General features: G+C 41.0%; 1 protein-coding gene across 1 annotated transcript; it reads left to right on the forward strand.

The window, feature by feature from the left end:
• Positions 1-10,691: 10,691 nt before the first annotated feature.
• Positions 10,692-11,624, forward strand: LOC102273740 (olfactory receptor 8A1). Its single transcript, XM_005903945.3, has one exon. It carries the CDS (start codon positions 10,695-10,697, stop codon positions 11,622-11,624), a length of 930 nt encoding a protein of 309 aa, XP_005904007.2. The 5' UTR covers positions 10,692-10,694.
• Positions 11,625-22,358: the final 10,734 nt, after the last annotated feature.

Raw genomic sequence — 22,358 nt, forward strand, 5'->3', positions numbered from 1 at the left:
GTGAAGTCACTCAGTCATGTCCGACCCTCAGCGACCCCATGGACTGCAGCCTACCAGGCTCCTCCATCCATGGGATTTTCCAGGCAAGAGTACTGGATTGGGGTGCCATTGCCTTCTCCATCTATATGAAGCTAGCTGATATCAAGTTCTTTTTTTATTATTTGGGATCTATTTTCTTTCTTCTGTCCCTTTGGTAAACTCTATTGTCTTAATTGTAATTTAACACAAATTTTAAATTTTCACAGGCTCACAGATATAGAGAACAAACTAGTGATTACTACCAGGGAGAGGAGAGAAGGGAAAGCAAGATAAGAGTAGGGGATTAAAGACACAGACTGCTACATGTGAAATGAACAGGTAACAAGGATGTATAGTACAGCACAGGGAAAGATAGCCATTAGTTCACAGTAACTTTAAATGCAATAAAGTATAAAAATATTGAATCACTTTGTTGTACATCTGAAACTAATATAATATTGTAAATCAGCCACACTTCAATAAAAATTAAACTTTCATCATTGAGTTTCAAAGTCAACCACTTTTTTGTTATCTTCTATGCTGTCATCTGGAGAATCAATGGCACCCCACTCCAGTACTCTTGCCTGGAAAATCCCAAGGATGGAGGAGCCTGGTGGGCTACAGTCCATGGGGTCGCTAAGAGTCGGACACGACTGAGTGACTTCACTTTCACTTTTCACTTTCCTGCATTGGAGAAGGAAATGGCAACCCACTCCAGTGTTCTTGCCTGGAGAATCCCAGGGAGAGAGGAGCCTGGTAGGCTGCCGTCTATGGGGTCACACAGAGTCAGACACGACTGAAGTGACTTAGCCGCAGCAGCATGTAGAAAGTATTACTCAATTTCATTTCTCCTTTTTGCACTTGGGAGTATACAAGGCAGAGAGGTGAATTGAAAGTCACCAACAAGTGATGCCCAGAGCATTTCTCATCTAGACTTCCTCCTCTCCACTCTCTCACTCCTTTCTCCCGATCTCTACCAAAGGAGTTGTACTTGATTCCTTTATGACTTTCTTAGTAACAATAATAATAATGCCAACATGTTTAGGGAGGCTTACTCTGAGCTATACAACTCTTCTAAATGCTTTACATGCATGATTTCAATTACACCTCACAACAGTTCAGTTCTGTTGTTTTCCCCATGTCACGTGGAAAGTGGAAACTTGGTTTAGTAACTTTCTCAAGATCACACAGCTGGTAAACAAAGACACTGAGATGCAAACCCAGGTCTAAGTGACTTCAGGACTCATACTCTTGGCTCTCAAACGTTCCTTTTGCTTTAGCCTGGCACATCGCCTTCTGAACAGCCTATTAAGCCTGCCCTTTCAATTTCACATGCCCCCTGAAACCAGTTCCTCAGAACCCCACCTTTTGTCATCTGCCCTAGCCTCTTCCTATTTGTAGACAGCTTCTTCGGTAGAACTAAGGGGAGATTACACTAGAGTAACACACTAGTTTGCCTGGTACTTCACCACTTTTAGCACTGGAAGCCCCACACCCTGGAAAATCCCTTGGTCCCACACAAACCAAGATGGTTGGTCACCCAGATTATCCATTGCTGCAAACCCTCTTGCCCTGCTTAATTAACTCAGAGATCTACTGCCAACCTCACCCAGCAAATCCAGTGGCAATGAGACAAAGTTTCTCCCCACTCTCCTTGCTTTATACCAATATCAACGATACATGTTTTAGACTCAGCAGCCTGATATAATGCAAACACCTTGTACAGTGTAGATATCTTCTTGTCATTTCTAGCTAGTTTCGGTATTCTATTGTTTATATCAGTGGTTTATTATGGGAAACTGGGATACTCCAGTTTTCTCAAGCAGAAATGGCATTAACAGAGGAAATGACTTGGTACGTTTTTTTGAATGACTACGGAAAGGGTGAGGGTGCCTCTCAAAGTGACTTCACAGCAGATGTGATCTACTCATCAAGAAGCTCCAGCTTCCACTGTGATCAATGCCACCCTGTCAAGTGGCCCTCATACTCACAAAATCAGTAAAGAGTAACTGAACCCAGGGATTGAACATCACCTGGAAATTTGTTAGAGACACAAATTAGGGGTTCCTGTTCCACACCTACAGAATTATGGGGTGGGCCCCAGCAATCTATATTTTAATAGATCTCCTGTTGATTCTGTTATACACTAAAAAGTGAGATCTTCCTCACTCCCACCCTTAAAATTTCACACAAAAAACACTGAATTAGTGAGAACTAATTTACTTTGGCCACCTGATGCAAAGAGCTGACTCACTGGAAAAGACCCTGATGCCAGGAAAGATTGAGGGCAGGAGGAGAAGGGGGCGACAGAGGATGAGGTGATTGGATGGCATCACTGACTCAATGGACATGAGTTTGAGCAAATTCCAGGAGATTTGCTCCTGGTGTGCAGCAGTCCATGGGGTCACAAAGAATCAGACATGACTTAGCAACTGAACAAGAAAATTCACATCCATGACTGTAGCTACAATGCAATCTGGAATATGGAATTTTCAGCTTTTTAACCTGACTAGAAGGTGAGTAATTGAGAGAGCCATTCCAAAGTGTCCACTCTACTTATTTTTCATGGGGAGGAGGGCACCCCAGGCTGGGGTGCAGTGTTAGAATAACCTGTTTTGAATCTTATGCCCCTGCACCATCTTCCTGCTGAAATGAAAACAGCACTTCTTTTTCCTGCTTTTCTTACACATTTTCCTGTTTATCTGAATATATAATAATTTTTGATACGATGCTGCAGATTTGTTGACTTAACTGTTTTTTATTTCTTTAAAATATCTTTATTTTGGCAGCCAGTTAAGCTACTTGAGTGTCTTGATGTTTCTGAGGCTTAATATTTAAGTTTTGTTAGTACATATCAAGTACAGCTTTTATTCTAGAACAAATTTAGCACTGCTGCTGCTGCTAAGTCGCTTCAGTCGTGTCCGACTCTGTGCGACCCCAGAGATGGCAGCCCACCAGGCTCCACTGTCCCTGGGATTCTCCAGGCAAGAACACTGGAGTGGGTTGCCATTTCCTTCTCCAAGGCATGAAAGTGAAAAGTGAAAGTGAAGTTGCTCAGTCATGTCTGACTCTTAGCAACCCCATGGACTGCAGCCCACCAGGCTCCACTGTCCCTGGGATTCTCCAGGCAAGAACACTGGAGTGGGTTGCCATTTCCTTCTCCAAGGCATGAAAGTGAAAAGTGAAAGTGAAGTTGCTCAGTCATGTCTGACTCTTAGCAACCCCATGGACTGCAGCCCACCAGGCTCCTCCGTCCATGGGGTTTTCCAGGCAAGAGTACTGGAGTGGGGTGCCATTGCCTTCTCCGAATTTAGCACTAATGTTAAGTAAAACTTCTGAGCACTCCAGGGAATGCTACAGGTTTTAAAGTTGATCTCCTTACTGGCTTATTGTTAGTAAGTCTTGTCTGACTCTTTGCAACCCCATGGACTGCAGCATGCCAGGCTTCCCTGTCCATCACTATCTCCCAGAGTTTGCTCAAACTCATGTCCATGGAGTCGGTGATGCCATCCAGCCATCTCATCCTCTGTCGTCCCCTTCTCCTACTGCCCTCAACCTTTGCCAGCATCAAGATCTTTTACAATGTGTTGGGTCTTCTCATAATGTGGCCAAACTACTGGATCTTCAGCTTCAGCATCAGTCCTTTCAATGAATATTCAGGGTTCCCAGACCTATGTAACTCTGATAATCAATTATTAACTTAAAGTTTCCAGTTATTTATTCTTTGCTCAACTTCATGGAGATGTCTTAGAAACATATGGCCTAGACAAAGCTTGGACAAAGACACAAGAACTCATTTCTGTCCTTCTTTCCCTGTGGCTGCCTATGCTTCACTGGCCATTCCATCTACTTCAACCTCCCAACATTTTGCTCCACTCTTCTCAACTCTTCAAAAATGTTGTCCTTTTTTTTCATATACCTTCTTTGGGCCATGATCTAGAAAGTGTCCCCAGACAAATAGGGTAAATATAAAGCTCCTATCATTTGTTCCTCTTCTGTCTTGGGTCATAATTCAGCATCAATGTTGTCCAATGTCTGAAAGCACTTATTTTATATATATATATATATATATATATCAATCATCCAGTTTTTCATTGCTTATGGTGGATGGCTTATGGAAAGAACACAATTCAGTCCATAGCACACACCCACAAGTGAAAGAATATTATTACAGTCTACAAAAATGAGTTAAGACACATTTCAAAAATGATACAAGGTGTGAAAGAGAAACAAAACTCAGAAAAATGCAATAATTGTACAATAGCTCAAGAAACTACTAGAAATAAAAGGAAAAATAATTTTGGAAATTAAACTGAATTAGAAGTAATAGAAGAGCCAACAAACCCAACAGGTGATGCTTTAGGAGAACCAGAAGGTGGAAAGGGGGGATTAACAAAAAAGAAAAAAGAAATGAAGAAATTTATGGGGAGAAACAAATGTGAATACCAGGCAAAGGAGAGCTAATCTTTGGTGAGTAGGAGCCACAAAGAAGAAAAGTAAAGCAAGGGACAGAACAAACAATGAAAACTATAATACAAGGAATTTTCCCAGTTTTAAATAAAGATACATACAGATATACAGAAAGAGATGGAGATGGATATTTGAAGGACATATTGAAAAGAAATATCACCCCTAAGAAAACTGCTGAAGAATGAATATCAGAACGTATCCTCAAAAAATTATTGAGAACCAAACAGTACAAATTTTTGAGTTCTTGTTGAAAGACCTATAAACAATAACTAACCCAAAAGCAATGAACCCCTTTAGCGCCTAATTTGTAGCCTTGAAACACCATTGCATACCTGCATGCTCACTTGCCCAGTAGTGCCAGACTCTGCTGCCCCATGGGCTATAGCCCACCAGGCTCCTCTGGAATTTCCCAGGCAAGAATACTGGAGTGGCTTGCCTTTTCTTCCTCCAGGGGATTTTCCCAAGCCAGAGGTCAAACCTGTGTCTCTTGTATCTCCTGCATTGCAGGTGTATTCTTTACCACTCTGCCACCTGGAAAGCCCTTGAAATACCATATCAGGACTAAAAGTAACCAAGTTTCTTGGAGAAATGGTTGATTTCTAGTCTGAAATTTATGAGAAAAGTTCAGAACATTGTCATATCAGCTAGTAATTAATATTAGAGACTAACTGTACTATGTCCAAAAGACTTAAGAGACAAACTGAAAAGAATTCCACAGGCCAAAGACTGAAAATTTTGAGCAACAAAAGGATAATAATTTCAATGGACCGAAATACATAAAATATGATTAAATTAGTGAGATTATAAAGATACTACAAAAAAACAACCAATCATCTTTAGAAGATAATAAGAAACCAAGTTATCTTAAAATTAAAAAATGAAGGTGATGTGTTTTTATATGAACTGTGGTGGTGGATACTCAAATTTGTGCATGGTAAAAATTTGCAGTGGAGTAAATGTACACACCAAGAAACAATTATAAATAAAACTGAGGAAATCAGAATAAGATCAGTGCATTGTCTATGGCAATGTGCGGTATTCCACATATGATAATTTGGAAAATGTTACCATGGCAGGAAACTGCATAAAGAGTACACAGGATCCCTCTATATTATTGCTAGACCTACATGAGAATCTACAATTATCTCAAGAGGAAAATTTTAATTTGAAAATCATCATTAGTAACATTTTCATAAATGATGTATTCCTGAATGTATTCTTGACAACTGCATATTCCTATAAACATGTTTCTGTTATGAATGATAATATATGAGTGAAGAGATCTTATGTCTACCTATTTATGCACCTCAACTCCTGCCATTCGAACACTGCTGGTCTACAGGTGCAGCAACGGGGTGACAAATTTAGCATTCCTTATACATTCATATTCCTTTACTGAAATTATACAGTGTGTTTTATTAAAAACCTTGAGTCTGTATTAAACCCTTTAAAACAAACATTTTAAGCCTATTGATTATGCTTGATGGTGAATAACTAATGATGAGTAACAAGCTTAATGGTAGTGATTGATAATGGCAATGACGGTATTGACAGAGGTGGTTGTGGTGGTGGTGCAGTGTTGGTTCTGGTACTGCTGCTGATGATGATATAGTTGTGGGATGTTTAATGTTTGAAAGGAAGCATTAGACTATAGTTTCTCAAGCAGAAAGATGACCCTCCCAATAGAAGGAAAATTAACACACCTGGGAGACAAAAAAAAAAAAAAAAAAAAATAATTCCCAGCACAGGTGCAAACCAAGACACTAAGTGCTCCTTTACTAAGGTCTCCAGTCTCTGAAGTGACTGCCTCCCAGGAGAAGTCCTGCCCACATATATATATATGGCACTTCTTGTTTCTTCTCTTTATATATATATAAAAAGACTCCCGAGTCTCCTAAGCTGAGGGACCCATTTTTCATGACAGTGCTGATCCCTTTGAGTAAATTTAGGACTAGATGTAAATCCAAATGGTCCTCTCATTTTCTGATATTTACTTCCCAACTGTTGAAACCAAGGCATCCTCTATAATTTTCAGGGGACTCTTATCCATTTTTCCTCAGCACAGGTACTTAATTATGACTTACAGCAATTGTATAAGAAATATATTTCTTCCATAAGCTCCTGTTTCTAATGCATTCTATTTGCAACTCTGTATTTATCTTCATCTCTTTTTTTTTTTATCTTCATCTCTTAACATGCTTCTTATTGTTTTCAGAGGTGGAAATTGAGTAGAAGAGAATATGTTAAGATATTTTAATCTATTGTCGCTACCTAAAGGAACTTTTTCTGCTTCATAATAAATGGAAATGATATTCAAAAGTCTTAGCTATCTCTAATTCTCTCTCTTCATTAGTTATTATGAAGTTAACAATTTAAACAATAACTTAAAATGTAAAGCTTATAAATTCAATGCAGGTTTTCTTGTCTTCACACCATATCCTTAGGATTTAAAGATTCTTGGATCACAAAAAAACTGTGGAAAATTCTGAAAGAGATGGGAATAACAGAGCACCTGACCTGCCTCTTGAGAAATCTATATGCAGGTCAGGAAGCAACAGTTAGAACTAGACATGGAACAACAGACTGGTTCCAAATAGGAAAAGGAGTACGTCAAGGCTGTATATTGTCACCATGTTTATTTAACTTATATGCAGAGTACATCATGAGAAACGCTGGGCTGGAAGAAGCACAAGCTGGAATCAAGATTGCCGGGAGAAATATCAATCACCTCAGATACGCAGATAACACCACCCTTATGGCAGAAAGTGAAGAGGAACTCAAAAGCCTCTTGATGAAAGTGAAAGAGGAGAGTGAAAAATTTGGCTTAAAGCTCAACATTCAGAAAATGAAGATCATGGCATCCGGTCCCATCACTTCATGGGAAATAGATGGGGAAACAGTGGAAACAGTGTCAGACTTTATTTTTCTGGGCTCCAAAATCACTGCAGATGATGACTGCAGCCATGAAATTAAAAGATGCTTACTCCTTGGAAGAAAAGTTATGACCCACCTAGATAGCATATTCAAAAGCAGAGACATTACTTTGCCAACAAAGGTCCGTCTAGTCAAGGATCTGGTTTTTCCAGTGGTCATGTATGGATGTGAAAGTTGGACTGTGAAGAAGGCTGAGTGCCAAAGAATTGATGCTTTTGAACTGTGGTGTTGGAGAAGACTCTTGAGGGTCCCTTGGACTGCAAGGAGATCCAACCAGTCCATTTTAAAGGAGATCAGCCTTGGGTGTTCTTTGGAAGAAATGATGCTAAAGCTGAAACTCCAGTACTTTGGCCACCTCATGCGAAGAGTTGACTCATTGGAAAAGACCTTCGTGTTGGGAGGGATTGGGGGCAGGAGGAGAAGGGGACAACAGAGGATGAGATGACTGGATGGCATCACTGACTCGATGGATGTGAGTCTGAGTGAACTCCGGGAGTTGGTGATGGACAGGGAGGCCTGGCGTGCTGCGATTCATGGGGTCGCAAAACGTCGGAAACGACTGAGCGAATGAACTGAACTGAACTGAACCCCTAGATAAGAAATATAGTTACTGCCAGAGTTATTATTATTATTACAGGAATCAAACGACACAACATATTTTAAAGTGCTGCAGTGAAAAAAGTAGGTTACAACATTTTTTAAATACACATGTGCTTACACACATAGGTACATGTATGTATTGAAAAAATGTAAAAAGACAGTCTATTGCTATTCTCCAAGGAACAGGAAAACGGCACTGTATTTTTGCTTATTTGTACTTCTGATTTTGCACAATGCACATGTACTGCCTTGGTAATTTTAAAAAATATATCAGAAATAATTGACAGTAAAATCTATCATTTGTGCCCAAAAATTCAATAAATTAAGATTACTAAATAACAAAGTGCTACACACAAGACAACCTACAGCAAAACAACATAGTTTACTGAAAACAAAAGCAGACTGATAGTCAGAAGTCCTGGGTTTTAGACCCAGTTCTGCATCTGTGGCTTATTTAACTTTTAGAGCTTCTGTTTCCTAGAGAATAGGAAAATAATACAACATTCCTCTTTTTTATATGCTGTGCACAATCTAAGACATCAAGAACAAAGCACATTCAACCACAACATTACTTAGAGCTATAGGTGTGCAGATTGTAAGGCTACATGCTTGGGCCAAGGGAAGAGCTTATGATCAAAGAAAGCACTTTCAGTTCCCAGTCCTTGGTTATTAGGAGGTGTCTGAAAAGTCACTTCTTGTCTGGCACTTCCGTTTTCTCAATATGAAAGTGGAATGAAAATTCTTTGCTAAACACGTTTGTCTTTCTACTCAAAACCTTTCAGAGGAATTGAGATTGATCTTTGATGAGCATTACACAAAAGCTGAAAGTGAAAGTTACTCAGTCGTATCCAACTCTTTGCATCCCCATGGACTGTAGCCCACCACGTTCCTCTATCCTTTTGATTTTTCAGGCAAGAATACTGGAGTAGGTTGCCATGTCCTCCTCCAGGGGATCTTCCTGACCAAGGATGGAACCTATGTCTCCTGTGTTGCCTGCACTGCTAGGTTCTTTACCATCTCAGCCACCAGTGGAGGTCTTCCCCCAATGGATCAGCTGGAAACGAATCAACCTGCAATGCCCGAGACACAAGAGATGCGGGTTCCATCCCCGGTTTGGAAGATCCCTTAGAGGAGGAAATGGCAACCCACTCCAGTATTCTTGCCTGAAAAATCCCATGAACAGAGGAAGCCTGGCAGGCTACAGTCCAGTGGATTGCAAAGAGTCGGACATGACTGAGCAACTAAGCACAGCAGCACACAAAAGTTAGTAGCTGTTTAATGAGCAATGAAAATAGTGCAAACTTAGGGTTTTATCTTAAAACATAAATAGATAGATAAGGAAAGGGATATCTATAGGTATCATATCCTGCAATGATGATCCATGTTTTCTTACATCCATGTCTATAATGTCAATACTTGGTCGTTAAAGAGAGAATGGCTTCATATTATGATCTGAAAATAAAAACAACAACAATAGTGAGAATAGCTATTGATTACTTCCTCTAGACCAGCAGTCCCCAGTAATTTTGGCACCCGGGACTTGTTTCATGAAAGACAGTTTTTCCACAGATGAGAGTCAGGGCAGAGAAGGGGATGGTATGGGGATGATTCAAGTGCATTGCATTTATTGTGCACTTTATTTCTATTATTAATACATCAGCTCCACCTGAGATCATCAGGCATTAGATCCTGGAGGTTGGGGACCCCTGCTCTAGACAATACTAAGCACCAGCACCAAGGCTTTACCACAGACAGATTAAATGAGAACCTCTGTGGACCGAACACAGCCATCAATACATTTTAAATGCTCCAGTTGACTATAATTATACAGAGTTGAAAATGATTGCTTTAGAGCCTAAAATCCAGGAAAAAACTAAGAAAGAATTTTTGACACCTAATGACAACTCACATTTTTTTATGGGAACTGACTTCTTGAAAAAATAATTTTCTAACTATGCATTATCCCACATTATGTTTACAACTCCCATAGCTCTTGACATCACTAATTTCTTCATTTTTAGATGCAGAAATTGACTTGTAACTCAGTGATACTGTTGTATCTACCATATCCACCTAAAACTGCATCAGTTTGAGACAGGTTATCATATGTTCACATTCAGTCAATATTTGGGTTTTGCACTGACGACATGGGAATTTCATTTCTGAAGCAAAGTACATCTCCAACTACAAAATATGAATGCTAGCACTTATTACCTACAGGATTGAGCTTCTCAGATTTGAACCTGCCTCAGCCTCACCTGGAGACAGTGTGATACACAGATCACTGGGCCCCATCCCAGAGTTCCTGACTTGGGAGGTCTGGGGTGAGGCCTGAAAATCTGCATCTCCAATGTCTTCAGGTGAGCAAGCAATGCTGGAGCAGGGACTAGACTTTAAGACCCACTACTCTAGGATATTTCAGAGACATGAATGTGATAAAAGTTCTGGATCTTGCCCCATTTTACTTCTCATCTCTATGACCTTTGAAATACTCAGGGTCTGGTCTTCCTCCCAAAATTAAACAGCAGCATAAGGGATCATTCATCCCAAAGGATCCCAGATTCACTTAGCTGGCCCTTGATGCTCAAAACTAACTTCACCAAGCAGTGCAAGAAGCAGCCTTTCAGGTAGTTCTTCTCTCTCATCCCCACAGGACCCGCAACCAGAAGGGAATGGCTACAGAAAATCACTCTACAGTGACAGAGTTCATTCTTCAGGGTTTGACAGAGCGACCAGAGCTCCAGCTCCCACTCTTATTCCTCTTCCTTGGGATCTACTTGGTCACCATGATAGGGAACCTGGGCGTGATAACACTGATTTGTTTAAATGCTCAGCTCCACACTCCCATGTACTATTTCCTCAGCAACCTGTCCTTTGTGGATCTCTGCTACTCCTCTGTCATTACCCCTAAGATGCTGGTGAACTTTGTGTCAGGGAAGAACACCATCTCCTATGCAGGGTGCATGGCCCAGCTCTACTTCTTCCTGGTGTTTGTCATTGCTGAGTGTTACATGCTGACAGTGATGGCCTATGACCGCTATGTTGCCATCTGCAGACCTCTGTTTTACAACATCATCATGTCTCATCAAGTCTGCTCCCTGCTGATGGTTGGGGTTTATGCCATGGGGTTCATTGGCTCAACTATAGAGACTGGCCTCATGCTGAAACAGTCCTACTGTGAACGCCTCATAAGTTATTACTTCTGTGAAATCCTCCCCATGATGAAGCTAACATGCTCTAGCACCTACCATGTTGAGATGACAGTCTTCCTTTTGGCTGGATTCAACATCATAGTCACCAGCTTAACAGTCCTAATTTCCTATGCCTTCATCCTGTCCAGTATCCTCCGCATCAGCACCACAGAGGGAAGGTCCAAAGCCTTCAGCACCTGCAGCTCCCACTTTGCAGCTGTGGGGATTTTCTATGGAACAACTGCCTTCATGTACTTGAAACCCTCCACGGCCAGTTCCCTGGCCCAGGAGAACATGGCCTCCGTGTTCTACACCACAGTGATCCCCATGCTGAACCCCCTGATCTACAGCTTGAGGAATAAGGAGGTGAAGGCTGCCATGCAGAAAACTCTGAGAGGAAAACAGTTTTAAGGCAAATGTTATTATTATTCTTTCTCAGTTTTAGAAATAAGTTGTTAGGGATCCCAGAGGGAAGCCCTCTGAATGTTCACCCAGATGGGATGGGTAATTGCCCCTTCTTTGGGTGACTGGGTGACTGCTCCTGCCTCCTTCCCCCTTTCTTCCCACCCTCTCTTTCCTCTAATTTCTGTTTGAAGACAGCTGATGTTGAGTTCAAGTTTTCTCTCATTGGGAAACATTTTCTCTATTCTGACACTGAAAGATGAACTCCCCATGTTGGTAGGTACCCAATATGCTTCTGAAGATCAGTGGAAAAATAACCCCAGAAAGAATGAAGAGACAGAGCCAAAGCATAAACAACACCCAGTTGTGAATGGGACTGGTGATGGAAGCAAGGTCCAATGCTATAAAGAGCAATATTGCATAGGAACCTGGACTGTTAGGTCCACGAATCAAGGCAAACTGGAAGTGATCAAACAGGAGACGGCAAGAGTGAATGTCGACATTTTAGGAATCAGTGAACTAAAATGGACTGGAATGGGTATGAATTTAACTCAGATGACCATTATATCTACTATTGTGGGCAAGAATCCCTTAGAAGAAATGGAGTAGCCATCATGGTCAACAAAAAGAGTCTGAAATGCAGTACTTGGATGCAATCTCAAAAACGACAGGATGATCTCTGTTTGTTTCCAAGGCAAACCATTCAATATCATGGTAATCCAAGTCTATGCCCCAACTAGTAATGCTGAAGAAGCTGAAGTTGAATGGTTCTATGAAGACCTACAAGACTTTCTAGAATTAACATCCAAAAAAGATGTCCTTTTCATTAGAGGGGACTGGAACGCAAAAGTAGGAAGTCAAGAGATACCTGGAGTAAGAGGCAATATTGGCCTTGGAGTACAGAATGAAGCAGGGCAAAGGCTAATAGAGTTCTGCCAAGAGAACGCCCTGGTCAAAGCAAACACCGTCTTCCAACACCACAAGAGACAGCTCTACACATGGACACCACCAGATGGTCAACACCAAAATCAGATTGATTATATTCTTTGCAGCCAAAAATGGAGAAGCTCTATACAGTCAACAAAAACAAGACCAGGAGCTGACTGTGGCTCAGATCATGAACTCCTTATTGCCAAATTCAGACTTAAGTTGAAGAAAGTAGGGAAAACCACTAGACCATTCAGGTATAACCTAAATCATATCCCCAACCAGTCCATTCTAAAGGAGATCAATCCTGTGTGTTCAATGGAAGGACTGATGCTAAAGCTGAAATTCCAGTACTTTGGCCACCTTATGCTAAGAATTGACTCATTGGAAAAGACCCTGATGCTGGGAGGGACTAGGGGCAGAAGGAGAAGGGGACAACAGAGGATGAGATGGCTGGATGGCATCACCGCTCGATGGACATGAGTTTGGGTAAACTCCAGGAGTTGGTGATGGACACGAGGCCTGGCATGCTGCAGTCCATGGGGTTGCAAAGAGTCGGACACGACTGAGCAGCTGAACTGAACTGAACTCTCTACTGTCGTTTAACATATGCTCTAAAGTTTCACAGACTCACATACAGAGAGCAAACAGTGGCTACGGGTTGGGGTGGTGGGGACAGACATGAAGGCCAGGAGAGTAATCTCATAACTACAATGTATAAAATAAATTAGGAATACGGATGTATGGTACAGCACAGGGAAATAAACCCATTAATTTATAGTAACTTTAAGTGCAGTAACTATAAAAATACTGAATGACTATGCTGTATGTCTGAAAGTAATATAATATAGTAAATCAACTACATTTCAATTAAAATTAAACATTCATCATTGAGTTTTAGAGTCATTTCATTTTTTTTTCTAATCTTTTAGTTTAGAAATTATCATAATTTAGTTTTTCTGTGCAGAAAATATTTCTCAACCCAGTTCCTCCTTCTATGCATTTGGGAATACACAAAGCAGAGAGAGATGAATTTGAGAGTTTTCACCAGGAAGTAATACTTGGAGCTTTCTCATCTAGACTTCCTCGTCTCCTCTCTTCCACTCTTGTCTACTTATTTCTGCCCAAGAACTTCCATCTGGTCCCTTTGTGTGACTTTTTAGTCACCATAATAATAATGCCAGCCACTACCATGTTTGGGGCACCTACTCTGAACCACACAGTTCTTCTAAACACTTTGTGCTGCTGCTGCTGCTGCTAAGTTGCTTCAGTCGTGTCCAACTCTGTGCAACCCCATAGACGGCAACCCACCAGGCTCCGCCGTCCCTGGGATTCTCCAGGCAAGAACACTGGAGTGGGCTGCCATTTCCTTCTCCAATGCATGAAAGTGAAAAGTGAAAGTGAAGTCGCTCAGTCGTGCCTGACTCTTAGCGACCCCATGGACTGCAGCCTACCAGGCTCCTCCATCCATGGGATTTTCCAGGCAAGAGTACTGGAGTGGGGTGCCATTGCCTTCTCAAAACACTTTGTATGCCTTATTAAATTACACTTCACAACAGTTAGGTACCACTGTTTTCCCCCTTTTCACTGTAGAATTTGGTGTAGTAAATTGCTCAAGGTCACATAGCTGGTAAACAAAGACATGGGGATTCAAATCCAAGTCTAAGTGACTCCAGAGCCCACACTCTTGGCTCTCCATCAGCATGCCCTTTGCTTTAGGCTGGTGTTCCCTCTTAACAGTCTTTAAATCCTGCCCTAATTGTACTCTTCCAATTTCAAAGGCCTCTTGAAATCAGTTCCTCAGGTTCTCAACTTTCATCTTCCCTAATTTCTTCACATGTACAGGCAACTTCTTTTTGTATCTAATGAAAGTTTATGCCAGAGTGACCAGCTCACCAGTTCACCAGAAACTTTACCAGTTTCAGTGCTGGAAGCCCCCATCCTTGGAAACCCCTCAGTTCCAGAAAAAAAAAGTATGATTGGTCCCCAGATTACACATTGTTGCAACTCTCTGGTCCTGCTTAATTAACTGATTCATCTACTGCGGACCTCATTCAGTTAATACAGTGGCAATGGAACCAAGTTTCTCTCCACTCTTCTTGCTTTATCCAATAGCAAGGATACATGTTTTAGACTCAGCTGCCTGATATAATGCACAAGACTGATAGAGATTTCTTATCATTTCTAGCTAGTTTTGGCATTGTCTCGTATCAATCAGTGGTTTACTATCAGAAACGGGTATAACTCTAGTGTTCTGAAGCAGAAAGGCAGTGAATACAGGGACTGACTTGCTTACAGTTTATTGAATGACTAAAGAAAGGGTGAGGCTGCCTGCAAAGTGACTTCACAATATATAACACCCACAGCTGCCATCATGACCACTGCCACATGTAAAATGGCCCTCGTACTCACAAAATTATTAATAAACAGCTGAGCTTGGATAGAGCATTACCTGGAAACTTGCCAAAGACTCAAATTTGGGGTTTCTGCTGCCAGAAAACAATGCTAAAAGAAGCCCTGTTCATAGTCACAGCTTGCCCCCTCAGCTCTTCTTCTATCCAACTCCACACTCAAGGTATCCATCCATACCTCGACACATACACATTCCCTGGCCATCCTTTGCTCTGGGGGTGAACAGCCAGCTGTGTGGGCTTCCTTTGGATGATGGCTTTTGGGAAGAGTCTCATCAGCAAGTACAGGGTATGCAGGCATGGAATTCTGTATCCCAACACTGGGAACAAAGTCCAGAAGGAGATGCACAGACTCTGGTGGACACCCCTTGGGTCCATCCACACCCTGGGGAGGGAGACAGCCAGAGAAGGGCTAAGGACAGGTACTTCTCACTCAGTATGAGGAGGTTACTACGACTTCTGTGCAGAGAGGTGACCTTGCCTGTATGTTTGTCCACAGCTGCTGCTTCTCTCCCCAGCTGGCAAGTCCCAGTTACTATGTTTGTGTCCCTTATATTACAGTTTACAAAGCATATTCATTTTTAGAGTGAATTTCAATTTATATGCAGAAAACCATTCTTTGTGGGAAAGTCATATTAAATTGAAGACATTTTATTTCAGCTTTCTTGGAGTACAGTATTTTTTCCCTTATTATGAGTGGCATGGGGCTTCCCTGGTAGCTCAGCTGGTAAAGAAGCTACCTGCAGTGCAGGAACCCCAGTTCAATTACTGGGTTGGGAAGATCCCCTGCAGAAGGGATAGGCTACCCACTCCAGTATTCTTGGGCTTCCCTGGTGGCTCAGATAGTGAAGAATCCACTTGCGATGCGGGAGAACTGGGTTTGATCCCTGGGTTGGGAAGATACGCTGGAGGAGGGCATGGTATTATGCTTCCCTAGTGGCTCCCAGGTAAAGAATCCGCCTGTGATGTGGGAGACATGGGTTCAATCCCTGGGTTGGGAAGATCCACTGGAGAAGGAAACAGCTACCCACTCTAGTATTCTGGCCTGGAAAATTTCATGGACTGTATAGTCCAGGGGGTCACAAAGAGTCGGACAAGACAGTGACTTTCGCACACAAGAGTGGCATAGTCTTTTCTTCAAAAGAAAAGAAGGCTGTGAGGGCGTATTTTGTCTTTTCATTCATTTTTAATACCATTAGAGACAGAAGGACTATATATACAGAGAGTGCTCTCTGAGATGTGTCCTCTGATAAGTGCACACAGCCTAAACCTCAAAGGGCATTTTTTTTTTTTTTTTTTGCCTATAATTGACAATGTTGTAGGGCTTCCCTGGTGGCTCAGGGAAGAAAACTGCAATGCTGGAGACCTGGGTTTGATCCTTGGGTTGGGAAGATCCCCTGGAGGAGGGAATGGCAACCCACTCCAGTATTCTTGCCTTGGAAATTCCATAGACAGAGAAGCCCTGGGGTCTCAAAGAGTCAGATATGACTGAGTGACTAACACTTGGCAATGCTGTATCATATACTTAAAATTTTACTAATAGGGTGGATCTTGTTTTAAGTGATCTTACCACAAGAAGAATAACAATAAAGAATGAGGGAAGGAGGAAGAAAAAGGAAATGTTTTAGAGATGATGCACATGTTTTCAACACTGATTATGGGGAGAGTTTCACAGGTGTATACTTCTCTCTAAAATCAAGTTGTATACATCATGTACAGCTTTGTGAGTGTAAATCATACCTCAATAAAAATGGTTCTTTATAAAAATTAGGAAAGCATATTAATACTCAAAGTCAATTAATAATCACAATCTTGTAGATCATCTATATACCATTTACAAATAAAAGAAATCGGGCTAAGTCAACATGTCCAAAGTGTGGAATCTCCCCCTCTATCCCTGAACTCCAGCAGCCACTGACTTACTTTCTATCAATATACTATCTGTCAATATAACAATTGATTAGTTATGACTGATTAGAAAATACAATATGTACCCTTTTGTGTCTGGTATGTTTTGCTCAACACAGTCCCTTAAATTCCTTCATTTTGTTGTGTGTATTAGTTATACATTTCTTTTTGATATATTCAGGAAATAAATTACTTGGATAAATATCAAAGAGTGGAATTGTTTGGTGATAGAACAGTTTATGTCTATCATAAACTTCCCAGGTGGCTCACTGGTAAAGAATCTGCCTTCAGTGCAGGAGACGCTGGGAGATCCTGATTCGATTCCAGGGTCAGGAAGATCCCCTGAAGGAGGGCATGACAACCCACTCCAGTATTCTTGCCTGGAGAATCCCATGAACAGAGGAGCCTGGCGGGCTACAGTCCATGGGGTCACAAAGAGTCGGACATGACTGAAGCAACTGAGCATGAGCATGAGACCAGTTTATTAGAAACTGCCCAACAATTTTCAAACAAACGGTCTGATTTCATTTTCCAACAGCAGTGTATGAGAGGCTCACTTGCTCTGCGTTCTCAACAAACTTGATATTGTCAGATTAACATCTCTAGTGAATACATAGTGCTCTGTTAATGTGTTTTCAATTGCATTTCAGTTCAGTTCAGTTCAGTCACTCAGCCGTGTCCGACTCTTTGCGACCCCATGAATCGCAGCACGCCAGGCCTCCCTATGCATCACCACTAATACCTAAGGATAATCAGCAAATGTTCATATGTACCCTGATGATTTTAAATTCTTCTTTATAGTGTCTATCCAAACTTTTGGTTCAATTTTAATTAGTTATTTGTCTTCTTGATTAGTGAATTTATCAGAGCTCTCATATGATCTGAATACAAGTACTTTGACATATCTTCCCCTGCCTGTCTTGTCTTTTCACTTATTCAACAGTATATTTCAAAGAATAAAAGGTTTTATTCTTAAGTCCAGTTGTCAGCTTTTGCCTTTTATGGTGGGTAATTTTGTGCTTATTCTAAAATCCCGTAGCCTGTACCAACATCTTGATAATTTTCCTTTTTTCCCAGAAGGTTTAAAGTCTTAAATCTAATATCTGTTTAGTTACAACTTTTTAACATGAAAGAAATTTAACATTTACAAAGTAAACAGAATAGTTTACTAAATAGTCATATTCCCAACACCCAGCTCAACAATTATCAACATTTTATGCTTCTTTGATTATCTCTATCTCCACCCAACAAATATAGTATGTTTTAGCCATTGTATCTTCAAGTATTTTTGTTTCCTCCCTTCCTTCTGGGATTCTAATTACACAGGTGTTGAGACCACTTGAGATTGTTCTACATGTTATGGAATTTGTTCTGTCATTGAACTTCCCTTCTTCAATGTCTAATCTGCTATTAAGTCCATCCAAAAAATTTTACTCCATATTTTTCATCTCTTAAAGTACACTTTAAATTTTTTAATACCTTCCATGTTTCTTTATATTATGTTCATATCTTCATTAAAATCCTTGGGTAAATAAATAAAGCTGTTTATAAATTCTTATCTAGTATTACCAGACAGATATTTCTATTTGCACATATCTTCTCCTGATTTTATTTTTTTAACTAATTTATTTACTTTAATTGGAGGCTAATTACTTTACAATATTGTAGTGGTTTTTGCCATACATTGACATGAATCAGCCATGGGTATACATGTTTCCCCCATTCTGAACCCCCCTCCCACCTCCTTCCCCACCCCATTCCTCAGGGTTGTCCCAGTGCACCGGCTTTGAGTGCCCTGTTTCATGCATCTAACTTGACTGGTCATCTATTTCACATATGGTAATATACATGTTTAAATGCTACTCTCTCAAATCATCCCACCCTCACCTTCTCCCAGAGTCCAAAAGTCTGTTCTTCACATCTGTGTCTCTTTTGCTGTCCCACATATAAGGTCATTGTTACCATATTTCTTTTTTTTTTTAATTTAAATTTATTTATTTTAGTTGGAGGCTTAATTTCACATATATGCATTAAAAACTGTATTGGTATTTTCCTTTCTGAATTACTTCACTCTGTGTAATAGGCTCCAGTTTCATCCACCTCACTAGAACTGATTCAAATGTGTTCTTTTTAATAGCTGAGTAATATTTCATTGTGTATATATGTATATGTACCTCATGCGAAGAGTTGACTCATTGGAAAAGACTCTGACGCTGGGAGGGATTGGGGGTAGGAGGAGAAGGGGACGACAGAGGATGAGATGGCTGGATAGCATCACTGACTCAATGGACGTGAGTCTGGGTGAACTCAGGGAGTTGGTGATGGACAGGGAGGCCTGGCATGCTGCGATTCATGGGGTCGCAAAGAGTAGGACATAACTGAGCGACTGAACTGAACTGAACCACAACTTTTGAACTGTGGTGTTGGAGAAGACTCTTGAGAGTCCCTTGGACTGCAAGGAGATCCAGCCAGTCCATCCTAAAAGTGATCAGTCCTGAGTATTTATTGGAAGGACTGATGTTGCAGCTGAAACTACAATACTTTGGCCACCTGATGTAAAGAGCTGATTAATTTGAAAAGACCCTGATGCTGGGAAAGATTGAGGGCAGGAGAAGAAGGGGACGACAGAGGATGAGATGCTTGGATAGCATCATCAACTCAAAGGACATGAGTTTGGGTAAACTCTAGGAATTGGTGATGAACAGGGAGGCCTGGCGTGCTGCAGTCCATGGGATTGCAAAGAGTTGAACAAGACTGAGTGACTGAACTGAACTGAACTGAACTGAACCATAACTTTCTTACCCATTCATCTGCCGATGGACATCTAGGCTGCTTCCATGTCCTAGCTATTGTAAACAGTTTTGCAATGAACATTGGGGTACATGTGTCTCTTTTGATTCTGATTTCCTTGGTGTGTAGGCCAGCAGTGGGATTTCTGGGTCATATGGCTGTTCTATTTCCAGTTTTTTAAGAAATCTCCACACTGTTCTCCATAGTGGATGAACATAGTGGCTGTACTAGTTTGCATTCCCACCAACAGTGTAAGAGGGTTCCCTTTTCTCCACACCCTCTCCAGCATTTATTCTTTGTAGACTTTTTGATAGCAGCCATTCTGACCAGTGTGAGATGGTACCTCATTGTGGTTTTGATTTGCATTTCTCTGATAATGAGTGATGTTGAGCATCTTTTCATGTGTTTGTTAGCCATCTGTATGTCTTCTTTGGAGAAATGTCTGTTTAGTTCTTTGGCCCTTTTTTTGATTGGATCATTTATTTTTCTGGTATTGAACTGCATGAGTTGCTTGTATATTTTTTAGATTAATTCTGTAAGTTGCTTCATTTGCTATTATTTTCTCCCATTCTGAAGACTGTCTTTTCACCTTGCTTATAGTTTCCTTCATTTTGCAAACACTTTTAAGTTTAATCAGGTCCTATTTGTTTATTTTTTCTTTTATTTACATTAATCTTGGAGGTGGGTCATAGAGGATCCTGCTGTGATTTATGTCAGTGTTTTGCCTATGTTTTCCTCTAGGAGTTTTATAGTTTCTGGTCCTACATTTAGATCTTTAATCCATTGTGAGAAATAGATTTAAGGGCCTAGATCTGATAGATAGAGTGCCTGATGAACTATGGAATGAGGTTCGTGACATTGTACAAGAGACAGGGATCAAGACCATCCTCATGGAAAAGAAATGCAAAAAAGCAAAATGGCTGTCTGGGGAGGCCTTACAGATAGCTGTGAAAAGAAGAGAAGTGAAACACAAAGGAGAAAAGTAAAGATATAAGCATCTGAATGCAGAGTTCCAAAGAATAGCAAGAAGAGATAAGAAAGCCTTCCTCAGCGAATGCAAAGGAATAGAGGAAAACAACAGAATGGGAAAGACTGGAGATCTCTTCAAGAAAATTAGAGATACCAAGGGAACATTTCATGCATAGATGGGCTCGATAAAGGACAGAAATGGTATGGACCTAACAGAAGCAGAAGATATTAAGAAGAGGTGGCAAGAATACACAGACGAACTGTACAAAAAAGATCTTCATGACCCAGATAATCACGATAGTGTGATCACTGTCCTAGAGCCAGACATCCTGGAATGTGAAGTCAAGTGGGCCTTAGAAAGCATCACTACAAACAAAGCTAGTGGAGGTGATGGAATTCCAGTTCAGTTATTTCAAATCCTGAAAGATGATGCTGTGAAAGTGTTGCACTCAATATGCCAGCAAATTTGGAAAACTCAGCAGTGGCCACAGGACTGGAAAAGGTCAGTTTTCATTCCAATCCCAAAGAAAGGCAATGCCAAAGAATGCTCAAACTACCACACAATTGCACTCATCTCACACGCTAGTAAAGTAATGCTCAAAGTTCTCCGAGCCAGGCTTCAGCAATACGTGAACTGTGAACTTCCTGATGTTCAAGCTGGTTTTAGAAAAGGCAGAGGAACCAGAGATCAAATTGCCAACATCTGCTGGATCATGGAAAAAGCAAGAGAGTTCCAGAAAAACATCTATTTCTGCTTTATTGACTATGCCAAGCCTTTGACTGTGTGGATCACAATAAACTGTGGAAGATTCTGAAAGAGATGGGAATACCAGACCACCTGATCTGCCTCTTGAGACATTTGTCTGCAGGTCAGGAAGCAACAGTTAGAACTGGACATGGAACAACAGACTGGTTCCAAATAGGAAAAGGAGTACATCAAGGCTGTATATTGTCACCCTGCTTATTTTACTTATATGCAGAGTACATCATGAGAAACGCTGGACTGGAAGAAACATAAGCTGGAATCAAGATTGCTGGGAGAAATATTAGTCACCTCAGATATGCAGATGATACCACCCTTATGGCAGAAAGTGAAGAGGAACTCAAAAGCCTCTTTATGAAAGTGAAAGAGGAGAGTGAAAAAGTTGGCTCAAAGCTCAACATTCAGAAAACGAAGATCATGGCATCTAGTCCCATCACTTCATGAGAAATAGGTGGGGAAACAGTGTCAGACTTTATTTTTTGGGGCTCCAAAATCACTGCAGATGGTGACTGCAGCCATGAAATTAAAAGACGCTTACTCCTTGGAAGGAAAGTTATGACCAACCTAGATAGCATATTCAAAAGCAGAGACATTACTTTGCCAACAAAGGTTCGTCTAGTTAAGGCTATGGTTTTTCCTGTGGTCATGTATGGATGTGAGAGTTGGACTGTGAAGAAGGCTGAGCACCGAAGAATTGATGCTTTTGAACTGTGGTGTTGGAGAAGACTCTTGCGAGTCCCTTGGACTGCAAGGAGATCCAACCAGTCCATTCTGAAGCAGATCAGCCTTGGGATTTCTTTGGAAGGAATGATGCTAAAGCTGAAACTCCAGTACTTTGGCCACCTCATGTGAAGAGTTGACTCATTGGAAAAGACCCCGATGCTGGGAGGGATTGGGGGCAGGAGGAGAAGGGGACGACAGAGGATGAGATGGCTGGATGGTATCACCAACTCGATGGATGTGAGTCAAAGTGAA

This window comes from Bos mutus, chromosome 29 (genome assembly GCF_027580195.1).
Source record: "Bos mutus isolate GX-2022 chromosome 29, NWIPB_WYAK_1.1, whole genome shotgun sequence".
NCBI lineage: Eukaryota > Metazoa > Chordata > Mammalia > Artiodactyla > Bovidae > Bos > Bos mutus.

Coding starts and splice junctions, on each gene's coding strand:
- LOC102273740 (XM_005903945.3), top strand. CDS start 10,695: ATGGCTACAGAAAATCACTCTACAGTGACAGAGTTCATTCTTCAGGGT.